At 37.2% G+C, this 23,885-nt stretch overlaps 1 protein-coding gene across 2 annotated transcripts in view; it reads right to left on the bottom strand.

Annotated features, from left to right (window-relative positions):
* Positions 1-13,428: 13,428 nt before the first annotated feature.
* The window catches only part of DCUN1D1 (DCN1, defective in cullin neddylation 1, domain containing 1), a 50,645-nt gene continuing 40,188 nt past the window's right edge, over positions 13,429-23,885 (bottom strand). For both annotated transcript variants that reach the window (XM_011986159.1, XM_011986160.1), the window contains exons 5-7: positions 22,752-22,834; positions 22,438-22,534; positions 13,429-20,396 (exon numbers count right to left, since the gene is read on the bottom strand). In XM_011986159.1, coding sequence (XP_011841549.1) covers positions 20,317-20,396; positions 22,438-22,534; positions 22,752-22,834 — 260 coding nt within the window. In that variant the 3' untranslated portion in view covers positions 13,429-20,316. The remainder of the gene's footprint in view (positions 20,397-22,437; positions 22,535-22,751; positions 22,835-23,885) is intronic.

The raw sequence follows: 23,885 nt of genomic DNA, 5'->3' as shown, positions 1-23,885 counted from the left end.
CAAGAGAGGGCATGCAAGATGGAAGCTATTTATAACCTAATCTCAGAAGTGATGTCTCATCACTTTGCCATATTCTACTCATTAGAAGCAAGTCACTAAGTCCAGACCATACTCAAGGGGAAGAGATTATACAAGAGTGTGAATCCCAGAAGGCAGGGACCACTGGGGGCATTTTAGAGGCTGCCTACCACAACTGACCGACTTTCATCTTACCTCCACTCTACCCCCAACACAACAGGATTTTTGTCAACACATGAGCTAAAGTAATTTTATTAAAACTAGTCAGGACTTGTTACCCCTCCAATGACTTCCCACCTCACTGTAAAAGCCACAGCACTAATAATAGCCTACAAGGCCATATACAATTTGCTACCTGTTATCTCTGACCTCATTATCTTGTTCTCCTTACCCCCTCCCCCTCCCCAGCCTGACAGCCTCCTTGATATTCCTTAAACACGCCAGGCTTGTTGCCAACTCAGAGCCCTTACAGTTTCTATTTTCTCTGCCTACAAAGCCTTCCCAGATATATGCATGGCCTACTACCTCATTTTTTTAGGTACTTATTCAGATGTCTCCGTGAGGCCCTACCTGATCACCCTCTTTAAAATTGCATCATCTCCTTACCCCTTCCCTGCTTCATTTTCCCTCTGCAGCACTACATATCACACTGTATACTTGACTGATTTTGTTTATTACATCCCCAACACTAGAATGTAAGCTCCATAAGGGTAACTATTATTGTTTCGTTCACTGCTGTATTCCCAGAATAATGCCTGGCACATTAAGGACTTAAGAGACATTTATTTGAATAAGTTAGTGAATCAATTCTGAAAGCCATGGGGAGTTACCAGAGGATCTTAAGCCTTTTAGCTAAATCATCCTGACAAGAGTGAGAACAAGTGGTTGGAAGAGAAGCAGACAAAAGCCATAGAGAACATATAAAAAGCCACTGCAAACATCAAGGAATTCAAATGAAGGCGATGGCACTAGAAATCAAGAACATTATATGGACACATGACATAGGCAAAATGTATGAGTGGTTCCAAAACTGATCTACAATTTCAACACAAACCCTATCAAAAACCAGCTGGCTTCTTTTGCAAAAATTGACATGCAGATCTTATTATTTATATGGAAGTGCAAGAGACTCAGAGAGAAACCAAAACAATCTTGAAAAAGAACAAAGTTGGAAGACACACTTCTTGATTCTAAAATTTTACTACGAAGTTATAGTAATCAAGACTGTGTGGTTCTGACATAAGGAAGGACATAGACAATAAAATTGAGAATCCAAAAATCCATACATTTATAGGCAACTGATTTTTAGCAAGGGTGCCAAGACATTCAATGGGGAAAGAACCGTCTTGTCAACAAATGGTGCAGGGACAACTGGATATCCACAGGTAAAAGAATTAATTTGGACCCCCACCTCAGGCATTATACAGAAATTAACCTAAACAAATCAAATACCAAATGATAATCTGAAACTATAAAACTCTTAGACACATAAGTAAAAAATCTTCTGACACTGGATTAGGCAATGGTGTGATACCTGAAGTGCAAGCAACAAGAGAAAAAAATAGATAAAATTGAACTTAATAAAAATTAAACGTGGCTGGGCATGGTGGCTCACGCCTGTAATCCCAGCACTTTGGGAAGCCAAGGTGGGCGGATCATGAGGTCAGGAGATTGAGATCATCCTGGCTAACACGGTGAAACCCCATCTCTACTAAAAATACAAAAAAAAACATTAGCCAGGTGTGGTGATACGTGCCTGTAGTCCCAGCTACTTGGGAGGCTGAGGCAGGAGAATCACTTGAACCCGGGAGGCAGAGGTTGCAGTGGGATGAGATCACGCCACTGTACTCCAGCCTGGGCAACAGAGCAAGACTCTGTCTCAAAAAAAAAAAAAAGAAAAAAATTAAACTTTTGTGCCATAAGACACTATTAAGAAAGTAAAAAGACAATCCATAGACTAGTAGAAAATATTTGTAAGTCACATACCTGATAAAGGTCTAATATCTAGAATATATAAAGAACTCTTACAAGTCAACAATACAAGATAACCAAATTAGGCCGGGCATGGTGGCTCACACCTGTAATCCCAGCAATTTGGGAGGCTGAGGTGGGAGGATCACTTGAGCCGAGGAGTTTGAGATCAGCCTTGGCAACATAGTGAGACCCTGTCTCTACGAAAAAATGAGGCAAGAGGACTGCTTGAGTCTAGGAGGTCAAGGCTGCAATGAGCTGTATCATGCCACTGCATTCTTGCCTGGGTGATGGGCGTCAAAAAAAAAAAAAAAAAAAATTAAAAATGGGCATAAAACCTCCCAACAAAGAAAAGCCCAGGAACAAGATGACTTCCCTGGAGAATTCTACCAAACATTTAAAAATTAACACCAATCATCTTCAAACTCTCAAAAAAATTGAAGAAAAAGCAACACTTCCAAACTCATTCTGTGAAGACAGCATTACTCTAATACCAAACAAAGCCAAAGAGGCTATAAGACAAGAAAAATACAGGCCAATATCCCTGATGAATATTGGTGCAAACATTCTCAACAAAATAGTAGCAAATTATACATCACGACCAAGTTATTCCTGGAATGAAAGAATGGTTCAATACAGAAAACTCAATCATCAAAATATACCACATTAACAGAATGACAATTTGCTACCTGTTATCTCTGACCTCATTATCTTGTTCTCCTTACCCCCTCCCCCTCCCCAGCCTGACAGCCTCCTTGATATTCCTTAAACACGCCAGGCTTGTTGCCAACTCAGAGCCCTTACAGTTTCTATTTTCTCTGCCTACAAAGCCTTCCCAGATATATGCATGGCTTACTACCTCATTTTTTTAGGTACTTATTCAGATGTCTCGGTGAGGCCCTACCTGATCACCTGGGCACATGATCACCTCAACTGATGCAGAAAAAAACATTTGACATGATTCAACACCCTTTCATGATTAAAACACTCAACAAGCTAAGAATAGACGGAAAGTACATCAAGATAACAAAGGTGCTATATGACAAACCCATCACATCATACACATTGGTCAAAGACAGAAAGCTTTTCCTCTAAGATCAGAAACAAGACAAGGATACCAGTTTTCACCACTTCTATTCAACACAGTACTGAAGTCCTAATCAGAGGAATGAGGCAAGAAAACCAATTCAAATTGGAAAGGAAGAAATAAAATTATCTCTACTCGCAGATGACATGATCTTATGTTAGAAAACCCTAAATAGTCCACACACACACACAGTTTGAACTGTTAAGTTCAACAAAGTTACAAGATACAAAATCCACACACCAAAATTGTTTGCATTTGTATACATTAACAATGAACAATCCAAAAAGAAAATTAAGAAAGCAATTTACAATAGCCTCAATAAACAACAACAAAAACCCTAAGAATAAACCTAACCAACGAAAAGACATTGCTAAAAGGAATTTAAGAAAACAAATGTATGGAAAGATATTCTGTGTTCAAGACTGGAAGACTTCGTATTGTTAAGATGTCAATACTATCCAAAGTAATCTATAGACTCAATGCAATCTCTATGAAAATGCCAATAGCATTTATTGTAAGAATAGAAAAAAATCCATCCTAAAATTCATATGGAATATCAAGGGATCCTGTATAGCCAAAATAACTAAAAAAAAAAAAGAAAAAAAGAACAGGTTGGGCACAGTGGCTCACACCTGTAATCCCAGCACTTTGGGAGGCCAAGGTTGGTGGATCACTTGAGGTCAGGAGTACTAGGCCAGCCTGGAACATGGTGAAACCCTGTCTCTACTAAAAATACAAAAAAAATTAGCCAGGTGTGGTGGCACACACCTGTAATCCCAGCGACTCAGGAGGCTGAGGCAGGAGAATCACTTGAACCTAGGAGGCAAAGGTTGCAGTGAGCTGAGATCGCACCACTGCACTCTGGCCTGGGCAACAGAGTGAGACTCTGTCTCAAAAAAACAAAACGTGGAAGACTCACAATTTCTGACTTCAAAACATACTACAACAAAGTTATATTCAAAACAGTGTGGTAGTGACATGAAGACAAACATATAGACCGATGGACTAAAAAAAAGACCAGAAATAAGCTCTCATGTATCTGTTCAAATGGTCTTTGACAAGGGTGCCAAAACCACTGAGTAGGGAAAGGACAGGTTTTTCAACAAATCAGTGTCAGGAAAAATGAAAATCTAGAAGAAAAGATAAAGTTAGTTCCTTACTTTATACCATATACAAAAATTAACTCAAAATGGATCAAAGACCTAAAAATAAGACTAAAAACTATAAAACTCCTATAAGAAAACATAAGAGATGAGGCAGGCAGATCATCTGAGGCCAGGAGTTCGAGACCAGCCTGGTCAATGTGATGAAACCCTGTCTCTACTAAAAATACAAAAATTAGCTGGGAGTGGTGGCATACACCTGTAGCCTATAATCCCAGCTGCTCGGGAGGCTGAGGCAGGAGAATCGCCTGAACCTGGAAGGTGGAGGTTGCAGTGAGCTGAGATCACACCACTGCATTCCAGCCTGGGCAACAGAGCAACACTCTTCTCAAAACAAAACAAAACAAAACAAAACATAAGAGGAAAGCTTTATGACATTGGACTTGGCAGTAATTTGTTGGATATGATACCATAAGCATGGGCAACAAAAGCAAAGATAGACAAATGGGTCTATATCAAACTCAAAAACTTTTGTGCATCAATGAACACAATCAACAGATTGAAAGGCAATCTATGGAATAGGAAAATGTATTTATAAATCACATATAAGGGGTTAATATCCAGAATATGTAAAGAATGCCTACAACTCAACAACGATAAAAATATCAAATAACCTAAATTTTTTTAAGAGGCAAAGGACTTGACATTTCTCCAAAAATGATATGCAAATGGCCAACAAGTATATGAAAAATGCTCAACATCACTAATAATCAGAGAAATGAAAATCAAAGTTACAATGAGATATCACCTCATACCCATTAGGATGGCTACCATCAAAACAAGCAAACAAAAACAGAAAATAACAAGTGTTCAAAAGGATGTGGAGAAATTGAAACCCTTGCGCACTACTGGCAGGACTAAAATGGTGAAGCCACTATGAAAAACAGTATAGCAGTTCCTTAACAAATGAAACACAGAAATACCATATGATCCAGCAATCCCACTTCTGGATATATACCAGAAGAGTTAAAAACAGGGTATCAAAGTGATATTTGCACACTCATGTTCATAGAAGCATTATTCATAATAGGCAAGAGATGAAAGCAACTCAACATCCATCAAAGGATAAATGAATACGCACAATGTGGTACATACCTATAATGGAATATTATTCAATCATAAAAGTGAACGAAATCCTATCACATGCATCGACATGAATGAATTTTGAGGACATTACGCTAAGTGAAGTCAGCCAGTCACAAAAAGACAAGTACTATATGATTCTACTTAGGTGAGGCATCTAAAGTAGTCAAATTTATAGAAAAATAATACAGATTTGTGGTTACCTGGAGTCAGGGGCAGGGAAAAATAAGGAATTGTTTAATGGGAATAGAGTTTCAGTTTTGGAGGATGAAATAGTTCTGGATATCTGTTGTATAACAATGTGAATATACTCAACACTACTGACTGTACACTTAAAAATGGTTAAGATGGTAAATGTTATGCTTTTTACCACAGTCAAAAAAATATTTAGGCTGGGCGCGGTGGCTCACACCTGTAATCCCAGCACTTTGGGAGGCCAAGGTGGACGGATAACCTAAGGTTGGGAGTTCGAGATCAACCTGACCAACATGGAGAAACCCCATCTCTACTAAAAACACAAAAAATTAGCAGGGCATGGTGGTGCATGCCTGTAATCCCAGCTACTTGGGAGGCTGAGGCAGGAGAACCGCTTGAACCCGGAAGGCGGAGGTTGCAGTGAGCCAAGATCACACCATTGCACTCCAGCCTGGGCAACAAGAGCAAACCTTCATCTCAAAACAGAAAAAAGAAATATTTAATGGACAAAGATTTGAATAGGACATTTCTCCAGAGAAGATATACAAATGGCCATTAAGGACATGAAAAGATGCTCAGCGGGGCGCAGTGGCTCACGCCTGTAATCCCAGCACTTTGGGAGGCCGAGGTGGGTGGATCATGAGGTCAGGAGATAGAGACCATCCTGGCTAACAGGGTGAAACCCCGTCTCTACTAAAAATACAAAAAAATTAGCTGGGTGTGGTGGTAGGCGCCTGTAGTCCCAGCTACTTGGGAGGCTGAGGCAGAAGAATCACTTGAACCTGGGAGGCAGAGGTTGCAGTGAGCTGAGAGCGCACCACTGTACTCCGGCCTGGGTGACAGAGCAAGACTCAAAAAAAAAGGAAAAAAAAGCTGCTCAACATTTGGGAAATGCTTATCAAATCCACAATGAGATATCACTTCATACCCACTAAGATTGCTTTAATCAAAAAGAGGCAGTAACAAGTGTTGCTGAGGATGTGGAGAAATTTGAACCCTCATACTCGACATAGGCAGGAATGTAAACTGGTACAACTGCTTTGGAAAATAGTTTGGCCGTCCCTCATTTAAAAGTTAAACACAGAATTACGATATGACTCAGCACTTCCAATCCTAGGCATATACCTAAAAGAAGTGAAAACAGATACTCAAGCAAATACTTACTTGTACATGAATGTGCATAGCACCATTACTCAATATAACAGTAAAAAAAAATGCAAACCTGGCCAGGCACAGTAGTTCCTGTAATCCCAGCACTTTGGGAAGCCGAGTCGGGTGGATCATCTGAGGTCAGGAGTTTGAGACCAGACTAGCCAACATGGTAAAACCCTGTCTCTATTAAAAATACAAAAATTAGCCTGGCATGGTGGTAGGCGCCTGTAATCCCAGCTACTCAGGGGGCTGAGGCAGGGGAATCACTTGAACGCAGGAGGTGGAGGTTGCAGTAAGCAGAGATGGTGCCACTGCACTCCAGCCTGAGCAACAGAGAGAAACTCTGTCTCAAAAAACAAAAAGGAAACCCAAGTGTCCATCAACTGATGAATATATAAACAAAACATATATCCATACAATAACATTATTCAGTCACAAAAAGGAATAAATACTGATATATCCTACAATACCCATAAACCTTGAAAACATCATGCTAAGTGAAAGAAGCCAATTACAAGAGGCCACATATTGAATGATTCCATTTATGTGAAATATCCAAGATAGGCAAATCTATAGAGACAGAAAGTATTTTAGTGGCTGTCAGGGACTAAAGGGAGGGCATAATGAGGAGTGACAGCTAATGGGTACAGAGTTTCTTTGTGGGGTGATAAAAATGTTCTGGAATTAGATACTACTGACCATTGTACAATCTTGTGAAAATACTAAGAATCATTGAATTGTACACTATAAAGGGGTGAATTTTATGTTATGTGAATTATACCTCAATGAAAAATATTAGCAAACCCAATTCAGCAGCATATAAAAAGGATTATATATCATGATCAAGTGCTGTTTGCCCCAGGAATGCAGGGTTGGTTTAACATCCAAAAATCAAAGTGATATAACATATTAATAAAGAACAAAAAACCACGTGATGATCCCAATACACAAATAGCATGTGATAAAAAAATAGCATGTGACAAAAATTCAACACCCATTCACGATAAAAATCCTCAACAAACGCTTAAAAGAGAATGTACAATATTATACTTAATAATGGAAAAACTTAATGTTTTCCCCCAACAATGGAAAAAAAGGCAAAAGTGACATCTTCACCACTTCTATTCAACATTGTACTAGCCAATGCAATAAGACAATAAAAAATAACTAAAGGCACATTGTTTACAAATGAATTAAACTGTCTATTTACAGATGATATAATCTTGTACAATCTTGTACATAGTAAATCTTAAGAAATCAAACAACTATTAGAACTAATAAAAGTGTTTAGCACAGTCCCAGGATCCAAGATCAACATATGAAAATCTACTTTAGTTATGTATACTAGAAACAAAACACAAAACTAAAAAAAAACAAATTTGCAACAGCATCAAAAAGAATACTTAAGGCCAGGTGCGGTGGCTCACACTCATAATTTCAGCACTCTGGGAGGCTGAGGCAGGCAGATCATGACGTCAGAAGATCGAGACCATCCTGGCCAACATGGTGAAACCCCATCTCTACTAAAAATACAAAACTTAGCTGGGCATGGTGGCGCATGCCTGTAATCCCAGCTACTCGGGAGGCTGAGTCAGGAGAATCGCTTGAACCAGGGGAGCTGGAGGTTGCAGTAAGCTGAGATCACGCCACTGCACTCCAGCCTGGGTGACAGAGCGAGACTCAATCTCAAAAAAAAAAAAAAAAAGAACACTTAAAAAAATAAATTAAACCAAAGTACGATACCTGCAAACAGAAAATCATAAAACTGCTTAGAAAAATTAAACATTTAAATAAATGACATCCTATGTTTCTGGATTGGAGGACTCAATATTCTTAAAATGGCAATTCCCCTCAAAGTAATCTACAGATTTAATGTAAGGTTTCTAAACCTTGGCATTATTGGCACTTAGGACAACTCTTTGTTATACGGAGCCATCCTGTGCATTATAAAATGTTTAGCATGGCTGGGCGCTGTGGCTCACACCTGTAATCCCAGCATTTTGGGAGGCCGAGGCGGGCAGATCACAAGGTCAGGAGATCGAGACCATCCTGGCTAACACGGTGAAACCCCGTCTCTATTAAAAATACAAAAAAATTAGCCGGCCGTGGTGGCGGGTGCCTGTATTCCCAGCTACTCGGGGGGCTGAGGCAGGAGAATGGCATGAACCCAAGAGGCGGAGCTTGCAGTGAGCCAAGATCACACCACTGCACTCCAGCCTGGGAGACAGAGTGAGACTCCATCTCAAATAAACAAACAAAAAAAATGTTTAGCAACATCCTCGGCCCCACTAGATGCCAGTAGCACCACCTTACTCTAGTTGTAATAAAAAATGTCTCCAGACATTGCCAAATGTCCCTTTGGGGCACATTTGCCCTTGGTTGAGAACCATTCAACAGTGGTTACAATCTCCATCAAATTCCCAGCAGGACTTTTTTAAAAAGTTTTTGGGTTTTTGTTGTTGTTGTTGTTTTCTAGGAAAAAGTGATACTAGAATTTGTACGTAGAGGCCTGGTGTGGTGACTCACACCTGTAATCCCAGCACTTTGGGAGGCTGAGGCGGACAGATCACTTGAGACCAGCAGTTCAACACCAGCCTGACCAACATGAAAAAAACACATTTCTACTAAAAGCACAAAAACTAGCTGGGTGTGGTGGTGGGTATCTGTAGTCCCAGCTACTCAGGAGGCTGAGGTGGGAGAATGACTTGAACCCAGGAAGCAGAGGTTGCAGGGAGCCAAGATCACGCTATTGCACTCCAGCCTGGGTGACAGAGTAAGACTGTCTCAAAAAAATAATAATGATAATCAAATGCAAATATCAAGGACCTAAAGTGATCAAAAATTTCATAAAACCACAAAGTTGGAGAACTGAAAGCACTGATGTGAAAACAGAAAGCTCCAGTAGCCAAGGCAGTTGCCACAGGTTTAAGACTTGACCTAGAAATCCATGGAAAAGAAGGGAGCCCAGAAATAAACCCACACACACGGGCAATTGATGCTGACAAAGGTACCAAGATAATTAAGGGGGGAAAGGAGAGTCTTTTTAATGGATGGTATTGGAAAAATTGGGTATCTTTTTGTAAGGAAATAAAAAAGGAAGAACCTAGACCCTTACTTCACATACCACATGTATAAATTCACTCGAATCAAACAAGAAACCTAAATTGAAGACCCACAAATATACACTCAAAGAGAAAATCAGGACAGGCTCAGTGGCTTGCACCTGGACTCCCAGCACTTTGGGGGACGAAGGCAAGAGGATGGCTACAGCCCAGCAATTCGAAACCAGTATGGCCAACATACTGAGACCCCATCTCTACGAACTTACAAATTATCTATGTGTGGTGGCATAAGCCTGTAGTCCCACCTACTAGGAGGCTGAGACAGGAAAATCACTTAAGCCTAGGAGGTCAAGGCTGCAGTGAGCCATGACTTCACCACTGCACTCCTGCCTGAGAGACGAGCAAGAGCCTGTCTCAAAAAAAACACCATGAATAAAATGAAAAGAGAAGCCACCAACCAGGAAAAAGTAAATACAAAATAAATATCTAAGATTTGATCCAGAATATATTTTTCAATTTTTTATAATCCAATAAAAAGAAGACATATTCTAAGATAACACTTGAATTAATATCCTCAAGGATCTCTCAATATCAAGATTGGTGTTTTTTATTAACAGACCAATTGAAGCAATCAGACCAGGTCCTCTGCTATCTCAAAATACTTTGAATAAAGTTATCCATAAAGCACTGATATGTCCTAACTCCCCGTCAGGAGGAAGGCTGGCAGGTAACAGAAACATGGGATCCTGCTAACCACAGCTAATAGGCACAGAAGCCAGCCTGTTCTAGTCACAGGCTAACAGTTTCAAAAGGGACCCATCTTTTTGGTGGATTGTCATTTTACAGATGACTTCTTCAAACTGAACACAATCAAAGTGCTCATCAAGATGGGGATATCATGCTGAACCAATTACTACTTAAACATGCAATTGGCAATGGGAAATAGGTTGCGATCTCTGAAGAGATAAGCCTCTACCAGAAAAGATTAAACAGTCATCAGAGAAGATCCTGCATATCGGAGCTTTAATAGCTAAACTGATTATCTGGATTTAGAACTTGAATTCCTTCCCATGCAACTTTGGGAACTTGCCTTCAAAGGCACATCCTGGCACCGGTGTCTTTAGACCAATGGACAGACTCTTCCTAGGCCTGGTTAAAGAGGAAGACATTCTCCAAAGCAGTTACACAAATTTACTGGGATCGCTCACTCTGAAGTAAATGTACAAATCAAACAGACTCTCTGAGAGGAGATGGCAATGATGCATAAATTAGCTTTTAGGAAACATTTTAAAGTAACCACTTCCTCAATCACTCTCCGTCTAGAGATAAATAGAAAATCTTTCCTGAAATGAAAGTCAACATTAACTTTCACTTATAGAATGGAACACACTTCAAGTTCTATAACCGTTAAATGAAACCTACAGGAGGCCATGGATTTGGACTGAGCTCCTGCACGATCAACAGACCAAACCAAAACTAAGTCACTCGTGCTAAAGTTCCAGGCCACCAAACCAAAATTAAGTTGTTTATCTGAGCTTCTGATAAATCAAGAGAAAGAGAGAATAGCCAAATCTCTAAACAGGCCAGTTTTAGCCTGCACGATGAGAAAGTCTCCTCTATTTCACCCTTACAAGGAAAGTAACCTGAAGTAACCTAATGTTAACCAACTGCATTTTGTATTACGCTGTTTCCTTGTTCCTGCTCAAGATACCTTATAAAAACTGACTGTTCTTCCATGTCCAGTGTAGATTTTTAGATAATGATGCCCAATTCATAAATTGCAAATAAAAGCCAATTAGATCATTTAACAACATCTCAAATTTTTTTTTCACAGATATAAATATCAAGGGTTACCTCCCTCTAGAAAAACCCACAGCTCATCAGCTCAAGCAAGTTAATGAACAAGGAACTGGCTACAGCTAGGAAACCTGATCCAGCTACTTAAATCCAGGGGAAGAGAGTTATGTAGATTTATTCCAGCTATGATAGGGTTGGTCTAAAGAACACATCCTCCCTTGAATAAAGTCATAGCACTATTAAAAGTTAAGGGAAGAAAGTAGGCTAGGGAGTATTCAAAGCGAAAAATCAAAGGAAACAATTCTATTCCACCTGAATTCAGACTTCCCAAATTCTTCTGTCAACTAGGTACGGTATCAATACTTCATGTCATTATTTCCGCCTGATAAGGATAGTCCACAGAAACTACCAACCTATTCTCCCTTGCGGCTTAGTAGAGGTACAAGGAGGCCCAAAAACTGCCTGTATCCAGCTGAGCATGGGCTGGGCAGTAAATCTCTCAGACATGAATGCTATGCAGAGCAGCCCCTTCACACGCTCCTGCTAGTAAGAAAACATTGCAAAGTTACAGTCTGCTAGGCTTTAAACTACTTTCAAAAACCACTGAAAATATATTCCCTACACACTCCTTCCAGATATGACAGAAGTAGAAGTATACTTTTATCTTCAGTATTATTAGCTGGATTTTCTATTTCAGGTTTTTACCAAGTTCCACTCATCAAAAATTATTAGAAGGTGCAGGGTTTCCTGTTTTTAAAGAGGGAAATTTTGAAGAGGGAAAATGTACAGCTACATGTGTATGAAACAGAAATGCAACAATCCTATGTGTAATCAGTTCTCTCTCCAAAATCAGATAAAATGGGGAACTATGTATTATCCTGATGCTTTCAAAGAATGTATTATGAAGTTCCATTGTACTGTCTTTAGATATGCATGCTTACATTTTTAAAAATCACTATGGATATGTAAATTCATATGCCATAAGACTGTCTTAAAGCCTAAAATTTTTAGTATATTCACAAAGTAGTGCAATCATCACCACTATCTAATTCTAGAACATTTTCATCATTCCAAAAAGAAATTTGTATCTATTAGTTCTCACTTTGTATTCTCCACCTCCAACCCTATCCCCTGGCAACCGCTAATCTTTTTCTCTATCGATTTGCCTATTCTGGACATGTCATACAAATGGATTAGTACAATGTGTGCACTTCTGTGACTGGCTTCTTTAACTGAGCATAATGTTTTCAAGATTCATGCATGTTGCAGCATGTATCAGTACTTCCCTCATTCCTTTTACTGCCAAGTATTATTCCACTGAATGACTATTAAGATTGTGCTTATCCAGTCATGAGTTAATGGACATTTGGGTTTCACAATTTTTAACAATTACGAATAATGCTGTAAATACACACAAATTTTTATATGAACATGTTTCCAATCCTCTTGCGTATATATCTAGGAGATTTGCCGGTCATATCCTCTGTGTTTATTAAATGAGGAATGGCCAAACCGTTTCTCAAAGCAGCTGCACCAGTTTGCAGTCCTATCAGCAACTTACAGATGTTCCAGTGGCTCCACATCCTCAGCAACACTTGTTACTGTTTGTTTCTGATTAAAGCAATCCTAGTGGGCATGAAGTGTTATCTCATTGTGGTTTTGATTTACATTTCCCTAATGGCTAATGATATTAAGCATCTTTTCACATCCTTAGTGGCCATTTGTATATCTTCTTTGGATAAATGTCCATTCAAATCCTTGGCTCAATTATAAATTGGGTTGTTTTTTCATTAAGTTGCAGGAGTTCTGGATACAAGTCACAGTGTATTTTTAAGTTAAAGGAAAATCTGTTGATATAATAACTTCTTATATACTACATTAACTTTAAAAATATATTCAAGTTAGAATATATTTTTTATTAAGTACATCAAAATTTCACCTTAAATTTGAAAACTGCATAGAAATTTAAAGTGCTAAAGCAATCATTGTTTTTTCAAATAAATGAATTTGAAGCCAAAGAGTGGAGAGTGTGGGGATCCATTGGGTAGGACATTTGAGATCTATGTAATGTAGAAATATTTGAATCCTGACTTGAATTAGAAAAAAAAAAAAAAAAGGCACAACTTGAACACTGCTGGATAGTTATTAACACTAACAAACTGTTAACAGTTAAGTCTAATAACAGAATTGTGGTTTTATTTAACAGTCCTTATCTTTTAGACATACATATTGAAATATTTACAAATGAAATGATTCGCTATCTGGGATTTGCTTCAAAATAAATAGGGGTTCAAAGATGAATGGCATTTAGATAAATCAAGAATGAACTGATCATGTTAAAATGAGTTCATTACGCAATTCTCCTTTTACATGTATCTTACATACCCCATTAAAATTTCTAAAAAGCACTCACTCCAATGTCTCCTAGGTATAAGAACACAGGCGGCTGGCAGCAACTGAACGGTATCAACTAAATTTTTATAAATTCAAAGAGTCATTAATTCTCAGTTATCTCAAAAGTAAAATCTCTGGGAAACTTAATATTAAGACAGTAACTATCTGCACACAGTAATGTGTATAAAATTTAATTACCACCACCAGTCACAGGCTAGTCGAGCAGCTGTATCAACCATGGTACAAACAGTAACAGAGCAAAAGCACCAGTCATCAGCACCACTCTTCACTGACACATTTCTTCTCACCAGAGATCACTGAGGGACTGGAACCCCCATCGGAAGTATTATTACTACCCTCACTGACTACAGAAAATACTACCTTCAAGAGAGTACGTGTCTACAGTAACTAATTTTACAGCAATCCCTCAGGCCACTTGAAACTCACTCAAATTGCACATCCAATCAATACATGAGTTGGGATGCCTAGGCGTAACTTACACACATAAAATATATACCCACCAGAATGGCTGTCATCAGAAAGACAACAAGAAGTATTGGCAAGGATGTGGAGACACTGCAGCCCGCATGCACCTGGCAGGAATAGCTCTAAAAGTACAGTCAGTTTGGAAAAAGTTTAGCAGTTTTTTAAAACGTTAAATATAAATTTACCACACAACCTGACAATTCCACAACTAGGAATCTGAGATGAAAACATGTCCACACAAAGACGTATTTATGAATCTTCATATCATTGTTATTCACAATTTAAAAAAAAACTAATTGTAGGCCAGTCAAATGTCTATCAACTGGTGAATGGATAAACAAAATGTTGTATATCCAAACAGTGAACACTAAATCAGCAACTAAAGGAACTACACGCAGGTGTAAGCTACAACATGGATGAACCTCAAAAACATGCTAAGTGAAAGATGCCAGATATAAAAGACTAACTGCATGATTCTAACTCTGTGAAATTTCTAGAAAGGGTAAATCTGTACAGAAAGCAGATCAGTGTGGCTGCCTGGGGCTGGAGGTAGGAGTGAATTAACTGCAGAGCAGCATGAGTAAATTTTGGGGGCTGATGGAAATGTTCTAAGTTTACTAAAACCAATTAATTGTACATTTACAATCGGTGAATTTTACAGTGTGTAAATTATACAAAGCAATTTTTTAAGTACCATTGTAACAAAGTCTTAGAAATCACTATTTTAAAGCTCTGGCTCAAAGCTCATTCATTTGATATATTCAACACAACAAAGTCTAATATACTACTAGGATTAAGAATATTAGCATTTCCTTGAAAACTAAACACACTACTTTCAAAGGATTCCAAGTACACCCATCTCTAAATCTTACTGATTAAACATTGCTCTTTTAGCTATAAGTCATGTGACAAAATCACTGTTAACGATTGAATTAGCATTGTCCCTTAGCCATTTCATTAATTTGTCTTCCCCCAACCTTGTGCCCTATGGTATTTCTTTTTGTAAGAATCTCTTGCTTGCTATTGGATATTGCCCAAGTTTTCCATCAGATGTAAGGTTTTCTCAGAATATTTCATAACCGGAAATAAAATTGTAATATTCATATGAACATGTATTTGAATACATATATTTTTTAAATATAAAAGAAATATGTTCCTTTTAGTTTGTTTGCTCATTAAGCCACTTACATGATGCCCCTAAGTTTCAAACACTTCACTGTTTCCCATCAGGCTTTGCTTTTACGACGTGGGTTCAAAATTCTTCTTTTCAAAGCAGTGCTGCCTTCAGTGACCAAGCTGGCATGATTTTTAGTCAGACTCCATTTCTTTCCATTCCTCTGACAGATATGCCAAAGAGGTTAATAGTCCCTCTAAAGCCAATCATTAAAAAAAAAATTTTTTTAACTATTTTTCCCCAAACCAAATCAAATATGAAACACTAACAGCCTACAACAGATAAAAGTCGAACACCACAAAGGAAGTGGGAAGGGGCCTGCCTGCTGTGGCCCTACCTCATGAAGGACAGCAACCCCAAGTTATAGCTTCAAGACCAATGCTCGAAAGTATTACAAACTACATTATGATTTCTGCACAGCACAACGGCAAAAACTTAAACTGAAAACAATCATGAAGCACTTGTAAGTAAATAGAAACTGGGGCTATACTTAAAAACACTTCAAATCTCAATTTAAAAAATGGACAACTATAACATGATTCCCTTTAAATAATTTCCCTTTAAAACTCCATAAAGACATTACTTATTAAGAATTCCACTAACTACAAAGGCTGTGCATCTTTCATCATAACTTCCTTATTTGTGACAGATTTTTAAAAATTAACCAAAGGAAAATAAAAAAACACATTAATAGGAAACATTGACCCTAGTGGAAAGTTGTCAAATAAATGAGTTGGTGAGCAAGAAATGCTACTTACTAACAGGTAGGAAAGAAAATGAGATAGCAAGAATGCTCTGATAAAATCATTTATGTAACTGTATTATGAGTTTGAAAAAATAGCACTATTTGCCTCCAGAAATCAGGTACAAATAAAGCAAATATTTAAGAAAAATGGCAACAAATTAGCAAAGATAAACCTGGAAAAGGGCATTTGTACTATTAGGAATTTTCTCATTTATCTTAACTACGAAATACACACCCCTTTCCCTCAGAAATCAAAGATAAAGGTGTCATGATAAATAATTTCACCACAGTTCTATGAAATAAAAATAGAAATTATTGCTATATTATGATTGTAAAAATGGAGGCAATAAAGAGTTCAGAAATATACTCATTTATAATCAATTAAATGATGAGTCATAATTTGAACCCTAATTATCACATTATGTAGAAATCACAATTCAGGTTTTGTGTCCTCATTTATACGTTAAATAGTTCACATTTAAAAAACATTTTATCATTACATTATCAAATTTGATAAAATCTTATGAAAACATCTAAGTATTCAATATAAATCATATTGTTAAAAGGTAACATTTAAAGAAAACTACTGAGGTGCCAGATAAGTATTTTCTGTTAAATATACACAATTTAACATTTAGAACTACATAAATTAATTCTTGCTAAAAGTTGATTCAGTTTTACAAAGGCATACTTTGTGAACCATGGTAAATTTCCCCAGCACCACTTTCTTTTTATGCCAAAACTCCTTCGATTAGGTTTAACTTTCTCCTGTCATTCATATGTGAAAATTACAGAAGGTTTACAATACGTAGTCTTAATAGTAACATGTTTAAAAACCTAAGCAAAGTGTACATTAAGTTAGCTACTACTACTCACTTCTTATCATCAAATAAAAAATAGACACTTCATTCAAGTCTGAGGAAAAAATAGTGTACCTTGCTTAAATAAGAATTCCCCAGTAAAGATATTATGTAAAAGATTTCTCGTGTTATTTTGTTAAGTAAATTTACTTTCTCTCGCTAAAACTTTTAAAAGTCTAAGGAAGGACATGTACTTATAATGCCATATTACACAAGTACAGTATTGTTAATAAAGCAGCCCAGTATCGTTGTAAACATTTTAAATGTAGTAAACAAGACTTGACATGTCTTTTCTCCCCAAAACATGCCATTACAATGCTCTTTCCATGAATAATTATTCTTCCTGGAAAAGTTTTCAGGGATATTTTTAATCTATAAAAAAAATACACTGAAATATGTGAAAAGATTTAGTCATGGCAATTTCACTGAAGCTTTTATTGCCTCTGTTGGTAATATAACAGGGACTGTAAGAAACACAATCGAACTTACAGAGATATGCAGATGATATTCACTAAAGATAATCTTCATCTCAAGTATTTTTTATATGTGGGCACTTCTAATTTTATACATTTTTCTATTTAAAAAGCATTACATTTTAAAATGTGTACCTGTTTTGACATTTGGCAAAAAGGAAACTGTACCTATGGTTCAGTTTAAAACAAAGAATCAGCATGGGGAGTTTACTGGAATGAGGACTGAAACGCTTAGGAGTTAAAGCAATTCAAGGGGTGTGTGTGTCTCTCTCCCTTCCTCTGTCAATCTCTCTCTCTCTCTGGCTCTCTCGCAGGCACAGACTCAAACACACACAGCCATATGTGTCATCATTTTTTAGTACAAAATATTCCCTGTAACCAGACATTTATCTTCAGAATAATCACACCACATTAAATCAGTCTTCTCTTTTCAGCCCTAGTAAAAATTTTGTTTAATTCTAAGATGCCATCATAGTGAACAACCTTAACTTTTATGCTACATAATTATATTCAAAGCTTTATGTATTTTTGTTTATAATTACACAGTAATTATAAATGTTTAGTACCAACCTGATGACAAACACTATTTTGTTGAAAAGGTTTTGCATTTAAAAAGAAAAATATGTAAAATCCAAGGCACTAGGCCACAAACCAATATCAGACTTTTAAAGAAAACACTTTATATTGAAAAAAAAAAAAAAAAAGCTAATGGGATCTCATTTCAAAACACAGCATATGTGAATTAATCAATGTGAAACCAATAACCATAACTCAAAATCTTCAAGACAGGAAACAAAACAGTACATATATATAGATATATATATATATCTTTTAAAAATTTTTCATAATTGAAGTTCTTTATATTTACAAAAAATGAAATCAGGAAATACTGAAAGCAGCAGGATTCTTTTTCCTTTTTCTTTTAATAACCAATTACAGTAGCCTGAATAGAAATTTCAAATTTTTCTTTTGGTAAAACTGCATTCTTGAATTAAAGTTATGATTGGAATATTAATATGTTTATAGGGAAAGCTTTCTAGTCTATTTCAAAATCATGTAAATAAAAAGCAGTTTTGATATGTCATTGTTTCTTAAAATAATTTCCATATTTGCATAAAATGTACTGCTATTCTAAAGTACATTCCTTTGTTAATATCAACCCTAGAACCTTAGAGAGTGCCTGGATGTATATCCCAAGCAGAATGTATTCCTATCAAAAGACCATAATCATCTGACATTTGAAGTTTACATTTCTAGCCTGCCTTACAGAAATGTTTAAGAAAGCAAGAAACCCTTCTTCACATGTCAGTAAGGGAACAGGGAAATGACCATTTTCAGCATAAAAGCAGCTCATGGGTCTTGTAATGAAAAAAATACATACAAGATAGCATTCTGCTTAGATGAGAAAACTGAGCTAATCTGAGTGAAACAAAAACAGTAGAGAGACTAGAAGCCAGATTGGTATTTTGCATCGTGTATGCTTGTTTGAAAATCTTCGCTCCTGAAGTAAGTATTTGGCAACCACAGTGATTAGCAGTTAAAGCAATTTCAACAAAATAATAAGTCATCGAAAATGGACTATTTGTCTGAAAGAGCAGTACCTATATTATAAAGATTGAACTTCATGGCTCATTACAACCATTTTCAAAATTTAACTGCAACTATCTTCTTATAAATTAAGAGAATTTCATTTGTGTTCCATAGTGCGATGACAAAAAAAAAGTAAAAACAAAACAAAAAAACCCTCATGCCTAAATTTAGAATATTGTATTGTGTAGCAATCCAAAACATTCAAAACAAATTAAATAGTTTAACTTATGTGACAGGCAGATAAGCATTTCAAAAGCATAATGAAGTCCAATTATGTAGTGCATAATGTAGACAGGAGAAGAATCTAACATTATGCAGACATTTTCTAAATAAAAGCTCCCTGTAGGACAGCTATATATAAACATGGGTAAGGTAAGCGCAGACAAGTTCTGTGGAACCTTTTGAAATCAAGAGTCTAAAACACAATACATTTTTCAGGTAGGCACCAAGTTATCCTAAAAAATTTTCATGTTGGTTATTCTGACATTGTTTTTTCATCAGATACTCACATCAACAACACATGTGATTTGCCAGGAAAAAAAAATTCCCCCCAAACCAAAACACCATTCCAGATCCAGTACACTTAAATATATCACTCTCATTGGAAGTGCTATTAGCATAGTCTTTGCAACTAGCCCAAAGCGTATATTTAAGAAGTTTTTATAAATTGTTTTGTGATGTTCATATGTTTAATTCTTATGCCAACTGTTTTCTGATGAAGACAGCATTGTGCTTTATGCGAGAATGAAAACCTCAAAATAATCACCATAAAGCTTCTAAGACTTATGGGAGAATAAACTAGGATGGTCCACAGATATAAGATGAAATCCACAATGTTGGAATTATAAATGTTTAGAGCGGCCCAGACTAGAAGACAAGCCCAAACCACCATTAGAAGAATGAAATACGATATGGTCCAAGATGTATCCTTAAAGTTTTGTCTCAACCCTCAGTCTGAATTGTGAGGATTGATCTTCAGTTCAGTCCAGCCAGCAGAAATTGACTGTGCAATTTTCTGTTGTATTTATTGTACAGACTATGTACATTCTAGAAGGTTCCTTTAGTGCTACACTGTTGTACTTTTTGTCCCAGCAATTTGAGGGCGTGCAAATTCCACAAAGTCATCAATAAGAACAGGCCATGCTCCTGGAAAAAAGAAAAAATATGAAAGAAAGAGAAGGGAGAAAAAGAAGAAATAAGACTAATATTTCAGCAGAATCCTTTTTTTAAGACTTCCTCATAAGTGTTAAAGTATATCATTCTTATCTATTCCCACTGATTAAGTCTTTCAAAACTCAAACTTTTTGGAGTTTTTACCCCAAATATTCCTTGTATTCCTTGTGATTACTCCCAACATTTGGTTGTTCCTTGAGTGATAAAAATAACTTGTCTGGTAACTAATCAATAATATGATTTTCTGAAGGCCACTGAAGTCAGGCAATGGAAGTAATTTGGTCAAAACTGGCAGACTGAAGCAGGAGAATGGCGTGAACCCGGGAGGCGGAGCTTGCAGTGAGCCAACATCGCGCGACTGCACTCCAGCCTGGGCAACAAAGCGAGACTCCCTCTCAAAAAAAAAAAAAAAAAAACTGGCAGCCTAAGGAGGGGCTATGATATGATAGCATGCTGCCAGTGCTGAAGGCATAGGAGGAGAAACAAGTTTTCAAGCATTCTGTGGCCATCTCACAAAGGAAATTAACAGGAAGTGTCAAATTCCATCCTATTTCATGCTAATACATTACTAAGAGGTGTAAAATTCAATATATGCATGCCTCTACACATTCACATGCCCATCTCCAACTCAGAAAGCTCTCCATTTTTGTGTGAAACGTAACAGAAGACACAATTATTAGGTATACGCATGATTCAACATTTCTCACTTTGGAGGGAAGATTATAAACGACAATGAAAATGAAGAAAAGAAATAACATCATCCCTGATTAGCCTTAATGATTCCAGGACACTTTTAAAGACACCAAGATCACAGGGGGTTTTTCAAAAAAAATCTCCATCCTGCATCCTGCCAATTCTCAAGTGGACTAGGGAAATATGTATGAAGAAATCAATGTAAATCACTGCCACATATAGAAAAATACAAGTCCACATCCTAGTAGTGGATGGTAGCGCCATCTTTATACATTTATGAAGAAATAGCAGAAAAGTATTCAGTGACTATCTACTGAATGCCAACAGTACTATATTAGGCAGTTGAAGTAAGTTTCAACAAAAAAATAGGCCGGGCGCAGTGGCTCATGCATGTAATCCCAGCACTTTGGGAGACCGAGGCGGGTGGACAATAAGGTCAGCAGTTTGACATCAGCCTGGCCAACATGGTGAAACCCCATCTCTACTAAAAATACAAAAAATTAGCTGGGCGTAGTGGCAGGCACCTGTAATCCCAGCTACTTGGGAAGCTGAGGCAGGAGAATCGCTTGAACCCAGAAGGCATAGGTTGCAGTGAGCCGAGACTGCGCCACTGCACTCCAGCCTGGGCAACAGAGCAAGACTCCATCTCAAAAAAAAAAAAAAAGTCACTGAACTTAAGGAGTTTACAATCAAGCTTACACAGAAGACTAACAGATGAAAAAGAGATACAAATAGGTACAAAAGCACATCAAGTAAAAAGGTTCCTAAAGTAAACTGAAAACCTAAAACATGGATGAAAATTACTCATGCCTTTCTGGAAGACATGAATGCTGAGTTGGAATTGAAGGAAACAGAAAAATATAGATTGGTAAATGTATGAAGGTATTTCATACATTCAGAAGAGCATTAAAAAAAGCCTGGAGCTGGGCACAGTGGCTCATGCCTATAATCCCAACACTTTGGGAGGCCAAGGCAGGAGGACTGCTTGAGGCCAGGAGTACAAGACAGTAAGACCTCTACTTCTATAAAACATTAAGAAATTAGTCAGGCACTGTGGCGCATGCCTGTAGTCCTAGCTACTTGGGAGGCTGAGGCAGGAGGACTGCTGAGCCCAGGAGTTTGAAGACTTGCAATAAGCCATGTTCGCACCAGTGCACCCACCCTGGGCAACAGTGAGACTCTATCTCAAAAAAAAAAATCATAACAAAAGCTCAGAGGAGGGAATTCCAACTCCGAGAAAAACAAAAGTACTGAAGAAGTTCAGGGGTGTGTGATAAAAAGACAGGTCAAAAAAAATTGGTGTGGAAAAAAATTTCATTACCTTCTTCATCATAATTAGACATGTCATCTGCAATCATTGTACTGAAGTCTAAAAGAAGATTCCAAGTGTCTTTTGGTATTGATCGTTTATGATGTTCCTATTTAAAAAACAAAAACGAAATACATTTGTATCACTAAAATGAGCTGGACAAAAACAGTTTGGAAAATTTTAAATACAAGAATGCAAAACAACTGTGTAACAAAATTCTGGTAATCAAATTTCTCATTCTATATTCAATACATTACGTTAATTTATCTTTAAACATAGCAGAATTTTAGAGAAAATAGAGAGAAATGCAGAAAATGTGAACTTACCAACAAAAATTTATTCCATAAGTCTAAGAATTTAAATCTTCCATTAAGCACTAAGTTCCAGTAGGCAATGGCCATTTCTAGATCTGAAATATTAAAAAAGAATTATGTGTTTAAATGCTATACATATTTGTCCCTGCAAAAATCACAAACAAACAAAAGGTAAGACCAAAGAAAGTCTAAAAATAAAAAACTTGTATCCTGAATAGTTTTGTATTAAAAATTTCCTATACAAATGAGTCCAAAGTTTATATCCTCCTTCTTCAAAAATGACCAGGGCCTTTAGGGCAAAAAGTGATACTACTTATCTCACAGGGGAATTCTGTATTTTAAATTAGATAATGCAGTTAAACACAGTAGCTCACAAAAGTGTTCAAATATTAGTTACTGTACACCAGGATTTCTCAACCTGGGTACTTCCAACATTTTAGGCCAGATAATTATCTGTTGTAGGGGTGCTGTCCTGTGTACTGTAGGAAACTTGGCAATCTCTCTGACCTCCACTCACTAGCTGCCAGTAGCAGCTTCACTCAACCCCCCACTGGTGACAATCAAAAATGTCTCCATATATTCCCAAAGACCACCTGAAGGGCAACCCAGCTGAGAACCCCTGAGGTACACCTACAGGTTGGAATGTGAAGGACTGCTCCTCAATCCTAAGTAAACTTATGCTCTAAATTGTTTACTGACTGATCCTGACCACCAAGAGACCATTAAAAATACTCATCTAAAACTTAAAATTAATAAGAAACTAAGAATTTCTTAAAGTTTGCCAAAGACAATATAAATGACTTTTTAATTGGGCATGGAGCAGAGAAGGGTAGAGAAGGCAATAATGCCGCATGACAAAGGACTAACTACACTGATCACATGACAGAGAACTACACTTATCACATGACAGAGAACTATGATCTCTTTCAAGGAACCATAGTAGTTAAGAAAGTATCTAGTTTTTATGACTGAATTTACTCCTTCAGCACAAGAAAAATCACATCCTAAGTAACTTAAAAGTCCTTTTATTGATAGATGACATCTCAAAACCATTTTTTTTTCCCTAAGTCAGAGTCGCTCTGTCGCCCAGGCTGGAGTGCAGTGGCACGATCTCGGCTCACTGCAAGCTCCGCCTCCCGGGTTCCC

The sequence above is a fragment of the Mandrillus leucophaeus genome, unplaced genomic scaffold (genome assembly GCF_000951045.1).
Source record: "Mandrillus leucophaeus isolate KB7577 unplaced genomic scaffold, Mleu.le_1.0 Scaffold295, whole genome shotgun sequence".
Lineage (NCBI taxonomy): Eukaryota > Metazoa > Chordata > Mammalia > Primates > Cercopithecidae > Mandrillus > Mandrillus leucophaeus.
This window is presented reverse-complemented; position numbering and strand designations above follow the sequence as displayed.